Source organism: Peromyscus eremicus, chromosome 14, assembly GCF_949786415.1.
Source record: "Peromyscus eremicus chromosome 14, PerEre_H2_v1, whole genome shotgun sequence".
In the NCBI taxonomy this organism is placed as follows: Eukaryota; Metazoa; Chordata; class Mammalia; order Rodentia; family Cricetidae; genus Peromyscus; species Peromyscus eremicus.
In genome coordinates this window covers 80650522-80666536 of record NC_081430.1, presented here as the reverse complement: position 1 = coordinate 80666536, position 16015 = coordinate 80650522, and the positions used below count along the sequence as shown (strand labels likewise).

The 16015-nt window shown below is 43.5% G+C and overlaps 1 protein-coding gene across 3 annotated transcripts in view; it reads right to left on the bottom strand.

Moving 5' to 3' along the window:
* Positions 1-4202, bottom strand: part of Rgs6 (regulator of G protein signaling 6) — a 515794-nt gene extending 511592 nt beyond the window's left edge. For all 3 annotated transcript variants that reach the window (XM_059279351.1, XM_059279350.1, XM_059279349.1), the window contains exon 1: positions 4111-4202. In XM_059279351.1, coding sequence (XP_059135334.1) covers positions 4111-4194 — 84 coding nt within the window. In that variant the 5' untranslated portion in view covers positions 4195-4202. The remainder of the gene's footprint in view (positions 1-4110) is intronic.
* Positions 4203-16015: the final 11813 nt, after the last annotated feature.

Sequence of the window (16015 nt, the reverse complement as noted above, 5' to 3'; positions counted from 1 at the left end):
TAGGGCTACCCCTGGGCTGGTGGTTATGGATTCTATACAAAAGCAGGATGAGCAAGCTATAAGGAGCAATCCAGTCAGCAGCACCCCTCCATGGTCTCTTCATCAGCTCCTGCCTCCAGGTTCCTGTCCTGTTTGAGATCCTGCCTCACTTCCTTCAATGATGAACAGTGCTATGGGTGTGTAAGCCGAATAAACCCTTTCCTCCCCAAGCTGCTTTCAGTCACATCATCACAGCAATAGAAGCCTAAGGCACATGTGTGCGCACACACGTGTGCACGTGCACACACACTATACATACACATATATATATATACACACACATACATACGTACATATACATATACATGTATATATGAAGACATTTTAAATCAAATTTAAATGTCAATTTTCCCATGATTTTGCAGCACATAATATACCTACATAATGATGGGGTAGAAGGGTAATGGAAAACAAATATTAAATAAGTACTTTTCCAGTTTAGTCGAGAACCAAGTTCTCCTGAGATCATTTTAAAACTCCTATTCCAAGCACCTGTCCCAGACTTACTGAAGTAAGGAATACAGGGGTAAGGACATTCTTTGAAGGCTGGTGTTTTTTACAAAGAACCCCTGGACAATTTGATAGACAGTTTCCAAGATCATCACTACACTGGGCAGTTCAGTGACCCAGAACCCTAAAGGTTCAGGGATATAAAGAAACCCTGGGTGTCTTAATGAATGATTAAAGTCTTCTTTTAAATAGATCTTTAATGTGACCAATACATTTTTCATACACACCTCTGATCCAAAATGTGAATATGAAAGATGAAAAACGAAATTAGAACATCAGTTCAAGTTAATAAATAAATCATGCTTGGGGGGAGTACAAATTCTCACAGTTAATGACATAAAAATGTGAACAGAAAATGAAGTGTGCTCTGAAAGGTGTAGGCTTTGCTCATATGTCAGGATCATCCTAAACTGTGTCTGAGAGTCTGAGAGTCGCAATAACAAAGTTAGCAATGATGTCATAAATGTTTCCAAGAGCTAGAAGGGAAGGTTTTGACTGTTTCCCTGAAAAGAAGTAGTAAATGCCTGAGACAAAGGGTATTCTAACAGCTGAGCTGTGTACATGAACTCAAAAATAACACGGTGTTGCCATGCATTTGCACAATTATTATGTGTCAATTAGAAATAAGAAAACTGAAAGTCACATCATATTGTGAATGCTCTTGTCTCATCTGTTACTCAAAAGTTTACCCAGAGCCTCTGTTTTTCTGTTGGCATATGGATCAACACACGCCATGTAAGCAAAAGTCTCACAATGAGAATGTCGATGTCAAGAGGAAAAACCAAAGAGAGAAAGAAAACAAGATCTCTGTTGTAGACACCTAAGAAAAGGTCTAGATATATGGCTACAACCTGACAAAATGGTCCCACAAAAGGAGTTCTGTGGAAAATTCTGGGATTTGACCTTAGCTCCTAGATTCACCCTTTACTGACAACATGCCCCAGTTGCCAAGTTCTTGGTTGTAACCAAACAGTAGCCTACAGCCTTGGAAACAGAACACTATGTGATTATGGTAAGGATCAAGTACAGCCAGGGCCTGAGTAAGTCAAGTTAGTGTAAGTTTAATATGGTTCCAGAATGGGGCTCACCTTGGACAATAAGCATTCTTCCTTCCTAATAGACTGAACAAATTCAGTTCATTGTCTTAGAGCCTTAATGCAGTGTCTACGTGAACATATACATACTCCTCCCATGAAGGTGTCACAAGAAAAGTATACTCTTGTTCCTAGTTGTCATTGCTCTAAAGAACTACAAATATTGTTTGTTTTTAAGTAACAAAACAAAGAGGCCTGCTCCCACACACAGAGAAAAAAAATCAAACATTAAAAACCTGTAGAAAGTTTTATACCTTCAAAATACCATTTTAGTGGAAGGCATTGGGGTGGCATCATTTCACATTCTTTGTTGACCTTTAATAATCTGTGGATTGGGGCTGGAGAGATGGCTCAGTGGTTAAGAGCACTGGCTGCCCTCCCAGAGGGCGTGGGTTTGATTCCCAGCACCCACGTGATGGCTCACAACCATCTGGAACTCTAGCTCCAGAGAATCTGATGCCCTCTCCCAGCCTCCTTGGGTACCAGCACATATGGGGTGTGCATACGTACATTTAAGCAAAACAGTCATACATAAAATAAAAAATAAACAGATTCTTTAAAATAATAACCCCCTCAACAATCCTTGTATTGTCTTCTTCTGTCTCCAAAACAACACATGGCATCAATTGACTTTGTTCAACTTACTAACAATGTGAGCATTTGCATATCTTATAATTCATCCTTTCTCAAAATGTCCCTATCCTTATAAGACCTAAAAAGTAAAGAGAAATAAATACTTATTATGGACCACAATATGAACCAAGGTAGACAAAGATGTCTCACTTCACTGAAATGGATTTTTACAACAACCTCCTGCCTGTAGGATGGACTTACAACCCAAGTCCAACTCCAAGCCATGTTCCTGCTCTCCTGGCCTGGGTCCTCCTGCCTGGGGTGGAGAAGGTAACAACAACCAATCACCCTTGTGCTATTCTGTGTGTTTCATTAAACTGCTTGGCTCCATTAATGAATCTTATATTATTTAGTATAATTTAATAGCCATCTTCATTAGAGATAGGCTCCCCCAACATTCTCTTGAGAAACAAAGAATTATAGGATTTTTACCCAAAGAAAGAGTAATATAAGAGTTCTATTTTCACACATACACAAAAGTCACCTTATCGATCACCCAGGAATGTCTAGCTCAACACTCCTGCTGATTAACACAGACCAAATACAGAGTGACAGCAGGCACAGATCCCAGCAGACAACTCAAGTATTCAGTGAAATGAATAAACATTCAACTCATTTCCTTATTAATATATAATACTGGTTAGCTGAAGTTTTCATAAACAAGCAAAGTAACTGGTACCTCAACACACATAAAAATTTAACACACATAAAAATAAGCTTATGGGCTATATCTCCTCCCTTTAAAGTGTATTCCTCTTTTAAATGGCCCATTAGAATTGACAATAGCAACATTTTCCCACTATCCAAGGTGGTTCATAACCTAATCATCTCTGACCCTCCACACACCTCTTCATCCTACATTTGCTCAGTTTTCAAGTGATTTGTAACTCAGACTTTACTCCTTCCTGCTGGTCCCTCTCTGTTCTGAAAGGTATTTCACTGACCAGAAGAGCATCCTCCTCAGCCTTTTTACAGATGCAGAAATACTCTCAGGATATCTGCAGCCCCCACCTTGGTACCTTTTTGGCTCACTGTGGAAAAACCCTGAATCCCAAACAGATTGATTTCACAACTCTCAGTATACAATGTTTTCATGATTAAACTACCCATAATCCAATACTCTACAATCTGGCTGCATCTATCTCCAGCCCCAATCTTATCTCTTTGCTCCTTGCCATTCATGATCAGATTCAGCAGCTGTTTAGTTTCCAGCTTTGTGCCTTTGCTGGGATCTCATTATCTGCTGGGTCTTTCCTCTCTGCTTTTTCTCATGTGATAACCCTGCACATCCTTTAAAGCTGAGTCCTTTGAAACTACTTCCCCACAAGGACTCCTCGACCTGAAGCTGGGAAAATTAACTTCCTCCTCTGGTGAGAGAACACTCTCCATGCACCTTTTTTGCAAATTAACATACTCTATTCCAGGTGTTATGGGTCTCTTATGCTTCCCACCGACTTTAAGCACTGGGTAGCCACACCTTGGCATCTCTCACCAGCATCTGGACCATCCTTGCTTATACTGTGAGTTCAAAGAACTTTCAGTTAGATCTGCATTGCACTGTAAAGGCCACTGAGGGCACAGACACTCTCAGCTACACTACTTCAGCAATCTTGGGATCGACACAAAACGAAATGATATGAGATGTTTCAAGTGCCCCATATCAAGTTTGGGAAAACTTTACTTCCTTGAACTTCGGAATCAGACAATGAGAAGACAATCCTCCTTTATCCACAAAGCGCTTTTGGCAGATAGCAGCTTTCTCACACCGTCAGTCAGCCCTCCCAGAGAACAGACACACAGAGGCGCATGCCCAGTCGTTTCTTGGGCGTCTTACTTTGCAGTAGACAATCATGTTGGGAGAACTCTCTTCTGGATCAGCGATCCCCACTGCTCTCTGGTCCCCGGATCCCTGAGCCATCCTGAGTGTCTTCTCTCACACTGCAAAAATAAGTGAGTATACCGTTAAGTCAAGAATGAACTTTCTGTGGGTTTTTGTTTGTTTTTAAAGAAAGCATTGAAAGGCAAATAATTGTCTTTTTGCCAGATACACTGGACAGTCTCTGACCTCACAGTAAAAGGTCCTTTCCAGAGTCACCTACTCTAAGAGAAGACATATACCAATCTTAATCTCTTGGCAAGAGATGAAGTCAATCATTTTTGATGTCGATTTTGCCTTAACAAAGATCACTTTCTGGTTAATTCCTACACAGTAAAATATGGATATTTCATTACATAAATGCAAATAAAGATGCCAAAATGTTACTTTATAGCCACGCCAATTATAGTAGTAAATAAAAAACTATAAATTCAATAGCAAGTGTTAGCCAGGTGTTGGTGGTGCACACCTTTAATCCTAGCACTCAGAAGGCAGAAGTAGGCATTTCCCTGAGTTTGAGGCCAGCCTGGTCTACAGAATGAGTTTCAGGACAGCCAAGGCTACACAGAAAAACCCTGTCTCAAAAAGAACAAACAAACAAATGAAAGAAAAAAAAGCAAAACCACCACAAAAAGAAAGTGTTGGCAATGAAATGGGTAAACAAGCCCCCTCTAGACGGCTGGTAGGAGTGTCAAGCAATACAGCCACAGCAGAAACAGTGTAGTGATCTTCAAAGGTTAAATACAGAATTAGCCTGTGACCTAGCAATTCCACCTCTCTGTATGCACCCCAAGACTGAAAACAAATGCTCAAATACTAGTACTAAAATATTCATAGCAGTCTTGGTGACAGTAACCAACACGTAGAAACAACCCAGATGTCCACCAATGCATGAATGAACTATTCCCCATCCATAAAAAGGAATGAAGTTCTGATGTATGCTACAATGCGGATGAACCATAAAAAGAATTCTGTTATATGAAAGCAGCTGGTCAGGGGAAAAAACATGTATTTTCATGACTCCATTTATCTAACGTATCCAGAATAAGTAAATTCACGAAGACAGAAAACACTGGCGGCTGACAGCATTAGGGGAAACAGGAATGGCATGGTCATTTTGCAGACATGGGGTCTCCTCTGAGGATGATGAAAACATTTTGAAGCTAGAGGAAGAGGAAGGTTGTAGATTACTATGAATGACTAAATGCTACTGAATTCCACATTGGAAGATGAGTAATTTTATGTTTATATGAATTTCACCTGAATTAAGGAAATGGGAATGTGTTTAATTCAACCTTTTTGAAAGCCTGTTAAAAACGTGCATGTAAGACTTGGGAGTAGCAAGATGAGCTCAGTTCTTGATGTAAGGCTGCACTTGCTGTGTGAGCCTGAGCACGCAGCTAACTTACTGGGTTCCTTTCTCAGAACCACAGGACCTTTCTCCACATCCCACCCACATTGGAGGGTGAATCCCACAGAGCTCTCACAGGTGAGTCAGAATGGGAGAATACAGTGCAAAGCCAGAGAAGTCCTTTCTAAATGTTATCACTAATCTAAGAGCCAGCCAGAGCTATCTGCACAAATTTCATGGGCTTTTCATCAAAGAAACTTGGATAAATACCATACTTAAAAGGCCATTCGGTTCAACAGAAAAACTCGGGAAAGATCCTATCATAAACTACATTGGTACCAAAGGTCATTCTATAAAAACAAATTAGGGTGGGGGAGGGGGAAGAGACAGGAATCAGTAATTTATGCTAAGAATGTTATTGCCCAAAATACCCAGTGCAGAGTGGAGGCTTACTCTACATTGTTTGACTTAGAATGTGCTTTCAAGCCAGACCGCACGAAGGACTGAGAGGCTCGCCCTCTTCCATCCCTCTTGGTTGTGGCGGGATGGCTATAAATAGCGTGCTACAGGGAAACCCAGGTTTTTATTCTAATCAGTGACTTTTAAAGTGAAAACGCCACTTCTTTTGGAACACCTACTTGCTTGCCTGCTCCTCTACCTTAATATAGAATATGACAGGGCGTGAGAAACAGAACCCGGGACCACCTGTGCATCCTCATTTACCCACAGACTGGAGCCCTGTAGGGTCTGCGCTGCTTTCTTTTAAAACAAACACTTTCACTTCCACCTAGAAAGCAGTGTCAGAAAAATGGGAAAGTTGGTAATGACCTAGAAACTAACTTGCAGTCTTGTGTCTTTGTCCAGCCCCTCCCCTGATGCTACCCTAGAAATGTCTCTGCGAGCTCTGATGTTCCCGGAGCTGGAAACCGTTAAGTAAAGGCCAATCAGAGGGTAAAAATTTAGTGAGTCTAGTACTCACGAGAAAAGCTTCTATTTTTGGTTACTCTATCAACTAGTTTTGAAACCCAGACAAGGTGTCTGATTTGTCTAGGTCTGGAATGAATCAATTCTAAATGAGTAATATAGCTACCTGCTAGCTCATATGTCAACAAAGTCAGAGAGCTGTGCGGACAAAGACTTTATCAATGGACTCACTGAGGACAATGCTACGGGAACTAGACCTTCATTCATCACAATATGCTTACAATGTTTCTTTTCATGAAGACAATGGAAATGAATGGGAACATCGGTCGGGTGTCTGTGAGAGCTTGTGTGTACATGAGTGCACGTGTGTGCAGGCACACACACATACGGAGATCAGAGGACAACCTGGTATGTCACTCACTTTTTTCTGAGATGGGGTCTTCTTCAAGACTGGCCTAGAACTCACCAAGTAGGCAAGGCTGGCTGGCCAGCAAGCCCTAAAGATCCCCCTGTCTCTGCCTGCCCAGCACTGGAATCACACACATGTTACTATGCCCAGCTCTTCTTACATGGATTCCAGAGGGTGAAAATCAGGTCCTAAAACATTTTTTTCAACCCAGCCACTCTCTCACTCCATGAGATGTTTTAAATTTCATAGAAAAAAATAGAATTTTCTTCATCCCATGTGCATATGTGTGTATATGAGAAACTCACAGCAAAAAAAAAATGCAGAGACTTTTATTATGATTTTTAAAGAATGTAAACATTTTCTGAAAACATGCCTTCATTTCCACAGGAAGCAAGCATCCCAGTAATACTTTCCCATAGTACCTCACAGTGAACAAGAGAACAACGGACCGTGTGCTAGGACGATGCATCCCACAGTCTCCACAAAGAGACGTACAAGCCAGTCTCTGCCATCACCCTGAACACAGGCTCCCACACTTACCAGATGTGTGACCCAGGGCCAGGTACTTCCCCTCTCTGTGTCTGTGTTTCTTCATCCATCACAAACCACTGTCCGCATAGCATAGTGAGCCTTCTGAACGGAAAGCCTGGATCCCCCAGGCTTGGCAACTAATGAACCACATCAGGCCATCTACTCCAGACCTCAGGGGTGAAAACCAGCATCCTTACAATTCCTTCCCACTGTGATAGAGAACCGCAGAACTTACAATCTCTTAACTGTCCTTCAAAGACTTTTCCAGAATGTTCCATATTAGTCATCATCAGTACCTGTGAACGAGCTCATTTTTCTCCATTTCATGACAGTGCTGGGCAGAGCATTCTCTGTCTAATTCATCAGACACACACACACACACACACACACACACACACACACACACACACGCACACACGGCTGAGCTAAGCGGGAAGGCAAAAGGACTTGGAAAGAGAGGAGGTTTTGGGGGTTAGCCTGGAGTGCCGTCTCAGCACTGGCCTCGCTGAGCTTTGGGCTTTGGCATTTGAACATCACTCCAGATACCCAGATCTTTACTAGGAAGAGGGAATGCACTGCACAGGGCTGCTTCTGAAGAGGAACAGGGAGAAGCCATATATAAGTGACCTAATACCGATGGCTGTACAAACTGCTGTGAACTGGGGAGACACTCAATTGATAAATTACTTGCTTTGCAAGCAGGAGGACCTGCGTTTAAAACCCACAGCCCTTGTGAAAAAGCCAAGCATGGTGACCTATGCCTGTAATCCTAGTGCTGGGAAGGTAGTCACACTTATATCCCTGGGGCTGACTGGTGTGGGAGAGAGTATCTCAAAAAGACAAGGTGGACAGTGCCCGAGAATGGACACCTGACATTGTCCTCTGGCCTCAACATGCATGTACACACATGTGTACCTGCACATACATGAACAGAGAGAGAGAGAGAGAGAGAAAGAGAGAGAGAGAGAGAGAGAGAGAGAGAGAGAGAGAGAGAGAGAGAGAGAGAGAGAATTGTCATGTTCGAAGCCAGGGTTTATCCAAGTAAAATCCCCAGGTCTCCTACATCAGGATGGAGAAAAACCCTACTGCACCAGCTCCCCAGTTTTCCGAGCGCATCCGGAACCAACTTCAGGAAAATAACCACTTCCTTAGTCACGAGACAATGTCCCACAAAGCCTTGAGCATCAGGTCTGCGACTCTTGGTACCCAACCCCCAAGCCCCCAACTCGGGGAAGTGTCAACTAGAAAGGAAATCAAATCCTGGCTGTGAATGTGGCTGAGTATTCATGCCATTGAACAAAAGCCCCTGTTGACATTGTTCCTTCTCCGCCATGTTACATCAACGTATTGTTTGCCTCCACCCCCTAAAACCAATGGCTTTTTCAGAAAGAATGATCAATGTTAAATGCCTCTGGGGGGAAGAAATGACAAGCTGTGTGTTAGTTCCATAGTACAAGTTTGTTTACACAGCTCTAATGTGACTGAGTGGGCAGGAACCTCAAGGGGAAAAGGCTGAAGAACAACAGTGTTAAGAACAAACAACTCTCTCTGTCACCACGGTCTGCCGACCTGGCATCTCTTACACACTCATGGCTCATAGACCCAGTGATGGAGCAGCTCTCCATTTGGAGGACTGCACCCAAAATCTTAAAGCAGGGAGATGGCGCTCAACTCCTGAAGGCCAATATTGGGAACTAGCCAGGCATCTGGTGTTTTACTGGGATATAATTGTCTGGTCATTCTAAACCTTCAGTTAGAATATGGTAGTTCCCAAAAGTAGGCCTGGGGACCTGGACCATACTAGCTGCCTCAGAAAAGCCCAGCAGAGATTCTAAGCCAGTGATTCTCAGCCTGTGTGTCACAAGCCCTCTGGAATCAAATGACCTTTTCACAGGGGTCACCTAAGACCATTGGAAAATACAGATATATACATTATGATTCATAATAGTAGCAATATTACAGTTAATGAAGTAGCAATGAAAATAATTTTATGGCTGGGGGTCACCACAACATGAGGAACTGTACTAAAGGGTCACAGCATTAGGAAGGTAGAGAACCACTGATCTAAACACATTCTTGGTTCCCATGCCCTAGAAATTCTGATCCAGTGGCTGGGGGCAGTCCCTGGAGACTTCCCTCAATGTCCCAAGGGAGATTTGGACTCACAGCCAGGTTTGGAAAGCACTGACCTAGATCCCACTCACCTGCTCCCTCACCTCATCCCAGGTCAGCCAGACATGCTCAGATGAGGCTCTTTTATATGCCCCTGTATTGAGGCAGAAACTGATCTCTGTCACAATGTTCCTAAGGCTTGTCCGTCTGCCCATTGGGATCCCATTGGCAGCTCAGCAAGCCTCTGAAATAAGCAAACAGCATCATTCTTACTTTGTGGATGAGTAAGTTGAGGCTTGAGAACATAACATAGGGAACTTGCCCAAAGTAACCAGGGACTAGAAATCCCAACCCAGGACTGAATCCAACATCCAGTGTCTTTCCAACATAGCTTTCTTGGTCTCCAGTAAAATGACCTACAAAGAATGCATAGTCCACAAGCTGGTGAACATAGTTTTATGTTTATCATAGTGATGATGATGACGATGATGATTTTGATCTTGATGATGATGGTGATGATGGTGATGATGATGATGATGATGATGATGATAGTTTACTCAACTAATCCATGTTCCTTTCATTCAACATCTGAGTTTATCAGGGAAATTGACATCTCTATCACCAGTCCCACCTCAAGACATACAAATGAAGACAGTCTTCTCTGAGTTGCACAGATGCCCAACAGTCTCAACAAATGAGTCTACCAGAGCAGCTAGAAAGGTGATTTGGTCTTTGTTTTTTCATTTGCTATGACAAACAAAGCTCTTAACAACTAAACAAGGGTAAAGAAGTGGGAAGTTCACCACTGAGCAGGACCCTTGCCCTCAGTTCTTGTAAATGCTGCCTGAAGCCAGGCTTCCAGGCCTCTTACCACAGTTTCTGATTCCCATCCCATACCTGCCATGTCCACAGGTTCTTCTCCTTCCAACCTCTTCTTATGAGTAGGATGGTGATAGGGCCCGAATGCCCTTCCTCTTCTTCCCTAGCTTTGACTTCTGTGACCTTAATGGAACTGTGCCTTTAATGGGGACATCCTCTCCCCACAGCCCTGGGATCTTCAGTCCGTGCATCTCAAGCCCAGGGAGTCAGGGAGGCATTCCTTTGGCTGCCTCAAATGATTCCCTGCCTTCTTGTAACCCTATGACATTCTGCTGGGCCATTCCCAGCCTCACTCCTGTCTCCCTCCCTTCCTCCTACTTAAGGACTTTCATCATCTGAAGACCCCGGCTTCCTGTTGTCAGAAAGTTTCTTCTCCAGACCCCACTTATTCGGTCTCTGTAACTTTGACATCAGAATCAAAGACCTAGTGGGGAAGTTTGTTTCCCTGACAACTTTATTTCTTCATCTAAAACCACCTCCTGTTCAGCCACCATCTTGCAGGGCCATATGTTGAACCTTGTCATTACCCAGGGTGATCCCACCTCAAATCCCAACACAAACATCCCCCACTCTCCCATCGTGTCTCTCTCCAACTCACTTAACATCTTAACATCTAAAGCTATTCTATTTTCACCTGGACTTTTTTCTCTTAGTGGCCACGTTGCTGAAATTCCTCCCTTGCAAATACCCTTCATCTCCCTCATACAACTCTTCCTCTATTATGGCCCCGGTAAAGCTCCATTTGCTGATAAACTCAACCATACAGAGACTGTTAGTTCACATCAGAGCAAAGGCAGGCTTTAGGGTGGAGAAGTCCCACAACCAGCCTGGCCAGCTGCATTTAAGATTCAAACCACACACTTCAGCACTGCCCACTAACCCTGACCTGGCTTCTGTCAGGTTTGGTTTTACCCTGTCCTGTTAGCTATCTCATGTGCTTCTCACCCAGCTAAACACATCATCTCAGCTGATGGCTCACTCCACAACCCATGAAAGTAACAGAAGTCAGCAGAGGGCAAATCTCTGTCTTCAGAACACCCTCACATTAGCCGCCATGTTCTCCATCTTCCCTTGTGTTACAGAGGGATGTGTTGCTGCATTTACCAAGGGGAAAGTCTTAAGCACATTTATGACATTCCCTCATGCATCCTACCACACCACACCACACCACCAACAGTGCTGGGGTATAAACGGAACTCACAGCTAAAAGGCCTCCAAGACCAGATCCTCTAGACAGAGACCTTGAGAAGCCTAAAGTAAAAAGAAGAGACAAACACTGTCTTAGTTAGGGTTTCCATTGCTGTGAAGAGACACCACTACCATGGCAACCCTTATAAAGGAAAACATTTCACTGGGGCTGGCTTACAGTTCAGAGGTTTAGTCCATTGTCATCATGGTGAGATGCATGGCGGCATGCAGGTAGACATGGTGCTGGAGAAGGAGCTAAGAGTTCTACATCTGGATTGGCAAGCTGCAAGAAGCGAGCAAGATACTGGGCCTGGCTTGAGCATTTGAAATCTCAAAGCCCACCCCCCAGTGACACACTTCCTACAACAAGACAACACCTCCTAATCGTGCCATTCCCAGTGAGTCTATGGGCTATTTTCATTCAAACCACCACAAACACAAATTCAAAACCTCTGGCACTGACATCTACTGGGAGCCCAACTCTCACCAGACCTCATACAAAAGACCCAATTTCCTCAGTTCCCATTACCCGGTGTGTCAGGTGTGACTTTCAGTAATAGAGCTACAAAGCTTGGGGAAAGGCAGGGGGGCCTGGGGAGATGGCTTAGTGGGTAAAGTGCTTGCTCTACAATCATAAAGACCTGGGCTTGATCCCCGGCATGAGAGGTCAGCACCTGTACTCTCACGAGTGGAGAGGTAGAGACAGAAGATTGCCGGGGCTTACTGGTCAACCAGTCCAGGCAAATTGATGAGCTCTGGCTTCAGGGAGGGAACGTGTCTCAAAACAAGCTAGAGAGTGATAGAGAAAGACACTTGACATCGATCTCCGGCCTCCACTTGCATGAGCATACACATGCACACATATGAACATGTACACATGCACACACATAAAGGCAGGGAAGACACACTCTGAAGAGACAGTACCCATCAGAGTCAGACTCTGTATGTGGAAACTACTATGTCATCATTGGACAGGAAATTGTAAATAATTATAATTTTAAAAATTTATTTTATTAATTCTGTGTCTGCACCCCCATCTCTCTCTCTCTCTCTCTCTCTCTCTCTCTCTCTCTCTCTCTCTCTCTCTCTCTTTGTGTGTGTATGTGTGTGTGTGTGTGTGTGTGTGTGTGTGTGTGTGTGTGTGTGTCTGCACACTTGTGAGTGCCTACTGAGGCCAGAGGAGGGCATTGGTTCCCTGGAGCCAGTGTTACAGGCAGTTATTAGTCACCTGACGTGGGTGCTAGGAACCAAAGTTGGGTCCTCTGAAAGAGCAGCAAGTGCTCTTCTTAACTGCTAAGCCATCTCTCCAGCCCCAATAACTATGATCTTAGAAAAGCAAATGATAATAAAGAGCAGAGGAGCAGGAACTCAAAGGGGAGAAGAGAAATAAAAGGGAAAAGAAAAAGAAATACTTCTTTTGCGAAGGAAATACTGAAAGTCTAAAACATCTTAACAATGATAAGTACCTCCCACAGCCTCTGCACAAGTAAAATGACCACAGAAGAAAGATCTGTGAGCCTGAAAATCTCCAGACTAAAAACATGGGAGAAAAAAAAAAGTTTAATGTAGAACGTTCCAGACCTGTGGAACATCCCCATCATGTACAGACTGAGTCAGAAACCCAGAAGACAGGAATAGGCGCGCAAGACACACAGACAGAACTTTTCAAAGCTCTCAGGAAAAACAAAGCCTGGGTCCAGGAGGGCTAAACACACCCATCAGGATGAACACCCACTCTCAAAAAGAAAGCGGTTCTGTGTTTAGGCGTTCAGAGTAGAGTCCTTGAATGTTGACAGATGACAGGGGGAAAAAAATCCCACTAAGAATTCTACATCTAGCAAAACTATCTCTCAAAAATGGAGAAAAACAAGAACATTTTCAGGTAAACGGAAATGGAAAATGAATTACCAGCCAGCCTGCTGAGCCAGAGACGGTGAAATAAGTCATCCAGGCAAAGGGCAAGTGTGAGCCAGAAACTTCGACCTGCCAAAGGAGAGCATCAGAGAGGGAGCGAAGACAAGGGAACATCTTTAGCTGGACTAGCGATGTATGCCTGTGGTCCCAGCACTGAGGAGGCTAAGGCTGGGGACTGTGAGAGTTCAAAACCAGCCTGGGCAACAGAGAGAGATCCTGTCTCAAAAAGACAAAGACAAAACCAAACAACAGAAGAGGTTTTATTTTCTTGTCTTAAATCATCTACGAGTAACAGATTCTTTTCTTTTGAAAACTATTCATCAGACAGAAAAGTTTAAAGACTGGCACGTGAATGTCCAACCCTTGACCCCCGACTAGTTCAAAGGTCAGTAAACTAGAGCTAATGGGACCTCAGTCTGCAGCTTGATTTCCTATGTTCTGCTGGAAAAGAGTGGTTTTATATTTTTTAAATGGCTGGGAAAAGATGAAAGGAGGTTATTTTATGGCACATGAGGAATTACATTAAATTAGAATTTACAACTATAAAAATTATAAATAAATGCTCCCTTTCTTACTAATGATTGGTGACTGCTTTTGTACAGGGGCAGAATTGAGTAACTGCCACAGTATCCAGTCTGCAGCACTCAACATATTCAGTCTTCAGTCCTTTGCAATCAAATAATGTCCCTTTTGAAAAAACATGATCAAGCATTTTATTTTTCAGAAAATGGCACTAAGGTGTGCAGATTTTGGACTCTAGCCTCACCTGGCTAGTGACAGAGACACATGAGACGTGGGATTCTGAGGCCTTGGCCGATTCTCCTCTTGCAGTTTGGAAGTGTGGGATGAGAGTGAGAACCTCTAACGTTGCTGCCTGAAGGGACTGCAGAAGTGACATCTCGTTTTTCTCCCCTTCACATGAAACAGGGTGTGATGGCTACAGAAGAAATGGGAGTGTCAGAGCTGCCTTGCCAACTTTTATTCAGAAGAAACAGATGACTAAGAGATAAAGAAGGTGGCATGTTCCCAGGGGACCCAAGGAAAAAGCATTCCTTTTTTTTTTTTCTTTTAAATGTACTCTTTAGTCCTTGGGATGTCATTGTTTCCTTTATTTTTCTAAGAGCAGATACAAGCCAGGTGTGTGCTGGCACAGGCCTGTGATCTCAGCACTTTGGAGGTCGAGCAGGAGGATCAGAAGTTCAGGGTCATCCAGAGCTACTTAGAGAGTTTAAGGCCAGCCTGGTATATATGAAATTCTAAATCAAAGAAGCCGGGTGGGGTGTGAGGTGGCTAAGGAGGAAACGGCACTCACTACCAAGCCTGATAATCTGAGTTCAAATCTCAGAATGCATAAGGCAGAAGACAAAACTGGCTCCCTCAAACTGGCCTCCAAACATGTATCATGATGTCCAAGTACATGGCACATGCACGCGCACACGCACGCACACACACACACCCACACACACAGAGACAGACAGACACATACACACACATACACACACACACAGAGACAGACACACACACACAAAATAAAATATTTTTAAGTCTGTCATAACAGAAGAAAAAGGTAAATCAGTCTGTTCATACCTTCAAACTAAGACTGTAAATGCAATACACAGGGTTGTAAAATGGCTCATCGGTTAAGAGCACTTGCTGTTCTTCCAGAGAACCCAAGTTCAGTTCCCAGCACCCATGTCCAGTGGCACCACCTGTAACTCCAGCTCTGCAGAATCCAACAGCTTCCTCTGACCTCTGCAGGCACTGTCCTCACATGCACAAACCCACATATATACACAACTGAAAATAAAATCTTAAAGTGCAACATATAACCTGTCTCCATACACTCAGAGCGGCAGTCAGTGTTGCCTCTTCTTTGGGGAGCAAAAACTCAACACAAGAAAGATCCATCCCTAAGCTCCCCGACCAGAAGCAATGGAAATGGCAGGAAATAACAATTGGCTATGTTCCCAGGGGGCTATGGGGCAGTTTCCCTCACCCCATGCAGACGAATGACAAAAACAGTACAATTAGAATGTACCACTTCCTCCATCTCACAACAGACCAACCCCTTGAAGAACACAAGAAAAGCTGGGTTCTCCCAAGGCAATGCAGACACATGGGACCAAGATCCCAGAGTAAAGTGGTGGACAGAGAAGAGCCTGACCCGCCACGTGACTACTGCTCTAAGGCCTCCAAATTCAGCATCTCCTCCTGAAAGTATTCTTAGATAAAACCAGGGGTTACAGAACTTACTGAATCTGATAAAGGACACTTGTGAAACACTCGAAAGCACCATAGTATCTAATAATCAGACTTTAAACCTTTCCACACTGACACTGGAAATAAGACACCAATTCTATTTGCCAGTGTTGAAGGTCTTAGGAAACACAAGAGGTAACCTAAAGGAATAAAAGGGATGAGACTGGAAAAGTAAAACTTTATCTCACCAGTGATGTTGTCGTGTACATGAAACAGCTACAATAATCTACACTCACATGTTTGAATTAAGAATTTCAGCCAGGCATGGTGGCTTGCATCTTTAATCCCAGTACTCA